At 40.7% G+C, this 6,204-nt stretch overlaps 1 protein-coding gene across 1 annotated transcript in view; it reads left to right on the forward strand.

Annotated features, from left to right (window-relative positions):
• Positions 1–4,307, forward strand: part of TRPV3 (transient receptor potential cation channel subfamily V member 3) — a 38,372-nt gene extending 34,065 nt beyond the window's left edge. Inside the window, exons 18-20 of the mRNA XM_083588094.1 lie at positions 277–389; positions 944–1,014; positions 2,335–4,307. Of these exons, the coding sequence (XP_083444220.1) occupies positions 277–389; positions 944–1,014; positions 2,335–2,429 (279 nt within the window). The 3' untranslated portion in view covers positions 2,430–4,307. The remainder of the gene's footprint in view (positions 1–276; positions 390–943; positions 1,015–2,334) is intronic.
• Positions 4,308–6,204: the final 1,897 nt, after the last annotated feature.

Raw genomic sequence — 6,204 nt, forward strand, 5'->3', positions numbered from 1 at the left:
TGCAGTCATGTATGATATCTGGTGTGGGGAATGCAGACGTTGTTTGGAGAAAACAGGCCAAAACAGGCCCATGCTGGGCCTAATGCGGGTTCCCATACCTGCTGTAGACCAAGAGAGAGCACACCTTATGTTTGTGGGATCTCTTTTTCTTTATTCTTTTTGACTAGAAGTATGAAATCCACCCACCAATAAGCATTCTTAAAATTTTTTGTTTGTTTGTTTGTTTGTGTGTTGTTTTTTTACATTATCTGGTAACATTTTTCTTGTTACCACCAGAGGGCAAGAACTATTGTGGAAACAGAAAAGATCCTGCCAAAATTCCTGAGGAGAAAATTCCAGCTTGGAGAATGGTGCAAAGTGGCAGAGAATGATACCAGGTTATGTTTAAGGTAAATCAGATGTTCAGAAATGGATGAAGTTGCTCTGTTTTGATAACTGTGTCCTATTAGAGAGAGAAATTAACAAGCTCTACATAGCATGTTTAAGGGATCTCCTTAAACAGTTTCCAAGCTGCTCTTTTAACTGTGCTGCCACTGCATCAAGGCTTCTAGTCGTGGTGGCTATGTTCTACCTCCACTGATATCCCATAGGGAAAAATCAAATACGTCCATCTCTACAAACTGAATTCCAATCTTGTATAAAAAGTGAAACTATGCTCTGAACCAGTGGTGGCCAATCTGTGGCACTTCAGATGTTGTTGGACTCCAACTCCCAGCAGTCAGCATCACCAATGGTTAGGGATGATGGAAGTTGTAGTCTAGCAGCATATGGAGGGCCACAGGTTAGCTGCCCCTGCTCAAAACATGACATTACTTTTTCATATACTGATTAAGTGTGCATCGATTAAATGAATACTGAGCCCTGATTAAAAATCTGAAAACATGAAGTGTTTCTGTCATGGTGTAAAAGATGAATCATTATAATGTGTGGATTCTCTAACTAGGATTAATGAAGTCAAATGGACTGAATGGAAAACACATGTTGCATTCATCAATGAAGACCCAGGTCCAACAGGTAAGATTCATTTATAACTTTTGGAGTATTTTTTTTTTTAAAGCTTTGTGGCTATTTTGTCCTGTGTGTCCACACACACACTAATCTAGGGGAAGGAACCTCAGGACCAGGGACTGACTGAAATGTGGCCCTCTAAATCTCTCTATCTGGCCCTTGGGTCTCTCCTCAGCCCACACTCCTCACTGAGTCCTGTGTTCTTGATGTGTGATAATGCCTTACTTGCCTGCATGGGGGATGGAGAGATGTATGGGCTTACGTATTAAACCCCTGACATTTGCACAACTGGAGTGTAGCCTCCCATCCAAGGAAAAGAGTCACATTTGTTGATCCACCTAGTTTTTCCTCTGGCTCCACTCACCACTGGCATGCAGTTAATTTCACCGCACACAGGTGGTGTAGTGACAATAAAGGTTTATTATTTATTATTATTAGTTCTCAGAAGACTGCCTATGAAGGATTGTGAGTCTTGGTATGAAGAAAGTTGCCCACCCTTTGGTATAGACAAGTAGTGGTTCACTAGGTGGGGTGGGGCTGCTGTTGCTTACTAGGAGAGGCCAGGTGGTCGGCTCCAGTCCAGTTACAAGGCCTTTAACAAATTGGGTCCACGATACCTTAAAGGCCACCCAATCACATATATATGTGTCTTGATCACTGAGGTCTTCAGGGGGTGGGGAGTCACTGTTAGTTGTCCCCCAGGGCTCGGATGCACAGATTGTATCCACCAGGAGCCATGGTTTCAGATTGTGGGCCAATTTTACAGAACTTCCTTCCAGCTGAGGTCAGACAGGCCCATTCACTGTTAAACACCCAGGGCCAACTGAAGATTTTTTCATTCTGGTAGGCATGTTCATTGATTTTATAGTTTTAACTGAGTTAATATTCCTTGTGCTGTACTTTTGCAAACTGCTTAGAGACTATTGTAGTTAAGTGGTATATAAATTGTTTAAATAAGTAATAAATAGTGCAAATGCTCTGGTGCAGCAAATCCAGTGCTCCTAACTAGTATGTTTGCATGACATCAGCCTCCTTGTGCATCCCCTGTTGGTAAGCAACAGCAACCTATCAGACAGGAAGCTAGCACAGAAGCTCCACCCTACCCAGTGCACTGCTTCTGGTGTAGACAATGCCAACTAAGATGTGTCAATGATCTCTGACTAAGAATAAAGCAGCTTCCCAAGCCCACTGTGCACACAGTAGATGGATCACAGCCTCAGTGAATAAGTGGGGAATGTGCTGCTGTACTTACATACACAATTTCAAATGGTTTTTAAATGAATGTACTGGTGAGGTGGGGAAACAATTTTGACTATTTTTCTTTAGATTACAGCAGAATGCATGACGCATCAAGGAGTAATAGCAAGACCACTCTGAATACATATGAAGAAATTTATGATTTGCCAGAAACATCTGTTTAATGAAAGAACACAAGAAGAGCCTACTGCATCAGGCCAATGGCCCATCCCAAGTCCAGCATCCTGTTCTCAGAGTTGCCAATCAGATGCCCCAATAGGAACCCCATAGAGCTGCACATTGGACTAGATAAGACTATCTAGACTCCTAGCATAATCACAGGGGTGTGGGCAGGAAAGACATCTGCTGTTATTGCTGCTATTCCTCACACAGCCCAGCTTTCACTTTCAGAGGCTGGCTGAACTGGTTTCTTGTGGAAATGATAGGCAGAAAAGCAAAGTCATGGAAGGGGAAATATGGGCAACGACATGGAAAAGAAAGAGCAACTGGTCCAAACGGTACAGTGAAATAAGATTTTGAGATAGCCCACTTGTGTGAAGGTCCATCTGCGTAAGTTCAAGGAATGATTATTCAGTTGGGCCTCTGCACTTCAAATGGTAATATATTCCATGGACTGAAGGCATTTAAATATTTGGTTAGGATGCCACAAATGTTGCTTCTGTGCTTTGACCAACTGCATAGCTGGAAACAGAGTGCCTTTTCACAACTGCTGGCCCTCCATCTCCAAAACCAACAACTAACTTTTCACAACTCTGCTTTGAAAGTGTGCCAAATGAAACCTCAGGTCTATAAATATTTTAAAGATAGCTCTTTGTCAAAAGGTTCTCTTAAAGCTTGGCAATATGTGATACAGAATCTCTCTTTTGCCTTTTTGAAGGGTGCTGTTTGTTTGTTTGTTTTACTTCCTATGAAACCTTGAGACTGTTGGTTGTACTATGGGCAGGAGTGGGCAAACTTATGGGATCTACTTCTATTTTTACTAGAATCCCTTGGGATCTATTGTCTGTTTTTTATAAGATCCTTGAGATCCACCAACTAGAGCCAGGTGCAAAAGACATATGCTTAAAAGAATACTGAAGCTAGAAGTTTTTTTAGGTCAACAGAATGGAACAAAGTTATGCATGAAAACCCACTCTTGGTTACCTCTATGCTCTCTTCATTTCAGCAGTATAAATTAAGGGCGGTGCAGGGAGTCATTTTGTTGCTGCTATTGTTGCTGGGAGCTGGAAATCCTTGTCAATCTACTGCAAATGGCCCTGAGATGTACTAGTAGATCGCTATCTACCTTCTTCCATCCACCTCTCTACTAGGAAACAATGAAGAAATTATGACACACAAAATGCATTTCAGATTTGAAGTGAAACCACAGTATGAAATCTTCAGCACTAACCATTCTGAGAGTGGTTATTCTCTCAGACCCTTCCTGTGCTCACCTGGGTACCTGCTTGCCCGGGTGCCAGAAGACAGTACTGCAGAGGGAATGGATGGGAGGAGCCACCTCACCTCCTGACTTTAATAGGAGATTCAAAAAGGTGGCCAATCTTATCCTGCGAAAGGAAGATGAGCACATATCCAAAGGGAATATTTTATATGTGTTTGTGATGTATATGTACAGTATTTATATCTAGTCATTCCTGCAGAATGTGCCTTAATCCTCATGGATAATTACTGAAGAGTGTTCTTGTTTTTATGTTGTGAAATTATGAATGATGGTTTGTATGCTAACTAGATGTGTATGCACACATACACAGAGACACTGGTGCAGCAATAGCCCAGCATATTTTTCCGAAGACTATTCTAAAGGCGTGTCTTTATGGATGTTGTACCCTTTTGCTTCCCAATCAGCACTTTAGAGCCAAATGGCCATTTGAGATAAGTCTTCCAAAGAACAAAAAAAGAGGGAAAAGATAGAAACTATAATATGGTACCATTGTTATGCTGAATGTTATGACCTTTATTTAAATATTTGTTGTTATTCAATGTTTTTCAGAAAAAGATATTTATTGTGAATAAGAGAAATAAAAAGGATACTTTTATAAACATTTGATTCTCATGTTTTGTTTAGTTGTTCCACAAATCACATTAGCACCAATAAATAGCAATCAAAGAACAATGGGAGCACATTATATAGAGCTTATAACCCACCTATTCTTAGCAGCCAGAAGCCTCATAGCTAGACAGTGGAGAGAACTGTCAGGAGTAAACATGGACCAATACACTGAAACTGACACTGGAACAAATAGAAGAGGGTGCCTTCACCCCAGTATGGCTCCCCTTTATCACATACACAGCCCAACAAGGCAGCAACAAGAATCCACTGACAGCATACAAATCAGTCTGGCGTACCTGACCCAACAAGCCCTCCCCTCCCAAATGCAAATAAATAGCATGTGTGTGTGTATGTATATATATATATATATATATATATATATATATATATATATGCGCTAAGCACAGAAGGTACCATGGAACCAGTTCATTGGGCCCTTGGGCCCCCATTTTTATTTCTCACAATGCTCCAAACTGTCCACTGCTAATTCTGCTGCTTGATGTTACCAGCACTGCCAGGTAAGCCTGCCATGGGTCCATTAAGATAGAAGGGGGCGTGTTCAGGCCTGAAACCATCCCTGCATAGATAGACCCCTGTTCCATTTTATTAACCCCAAACTTTATAAAACAATTTTTAAAAAACAGAATGTTGGACTTACCGGTATAAGTACCTTTTCTGCAATGGACAGAGGGGATAGTTGGTTGAGTTGTCCCTCAAGAGCACAAGTATCCCCTCCTCCACAGGAGAAAAATATTGCAATAATTTATTTATATATCCCCAGGGCTACCACTCTGATAAAAATCTAAACACACACATATATGCGGGGGAGATCATCCTAATGACCCAAATGTTTTGGCTCATAAGTCCACTTTCAGTCTCACTGGAAACCTTTCCCCAACTCCAGTTCCAGATTAACCTCCCTAAATAATATTCAGATGTGACTCTATTAAGAATGCTACTCTGAAGCCGCCAAGCCCATTTCTTCGTGCTTCTCTGCTGTTTAATGTTAATGTAGTATCCAGTGTCTCTCTGATAAGGTACATTTTGCTACTAACCATGGCAGGCAGGATTTCAAGAGGTGAATCTTGTAGGTTAAACCAGCCTCATATAACTAGTATGCAAGCTTAGCCTAAGCCACTTCCCCTCAGCTTAGAAAACCAAGCCTTTTGTTCTATTTAGTCTGCATGTGAATTTGGTGTGCGACGAGCTCTGAGCTGCTCCTTCCAGCCACATGGCTTTAACCAGCCTATTTTGTTTCAGACAAGAATGAAGTCTGAAACTAATGTTATCCTACACCAATAGTTTAGGAACTTTTACCATTTTGTAACCAAGCAATGTTTTACTGCCTGTGCAACTTTTTCTGGCTGCTGTATGGAAAAGTACATGAATCTGGCATTTGAAGAGTTTTGTAAGTAATTCATTTTATAGCTTACTAAACATGTGGTCTACCTGTGTGCTGGAGAAGTGGAATACTTTGGAAAGAACCATTAAAAGTGGTATTCACTAGAAACGGCATGTTTTAAAGGTTTTACAGCCTTTATCTCTACACTTTGCTTTGTTGCATGTTTTGCTATGTTAAATCTCTGCTGGGGTTCTCTCACCAAAGGGTGCTTGCCCCCAAACTGTGGTATTGGCTTCCAGGATTTCCAACAAAACTTCTCCCATAATAGCAGCACTTCCAGAACTTGAGATGCCCTTACTGGTGTAAGATACAATATAATATTTACAGGTTTAATACGTCCATTGCCTCTTCTACTTCCTCAGTAATGGCCATGAAATATCTCCATGTTCAGCTTCTTGGGGCATAACACATTAAATACAAAACATATATTTCTGTTATTAAAAAGTGCTATTAATTTAAAAAAATATTTAGCATTTAGTATTTATAA

This window comes from Podarcis filfolensis (genome assembly GCF_964270895.1).
Source record: "Podarcis filfolensis genome assembly, chromosome: 15".
In the NCBI taxonomy this organism is placed as follows: Eukaryota; Metazoa; Chordata; class Lepidosauria; order Squamata; family Lacertidae; genus Podarcis; species Podarcis filfolensis.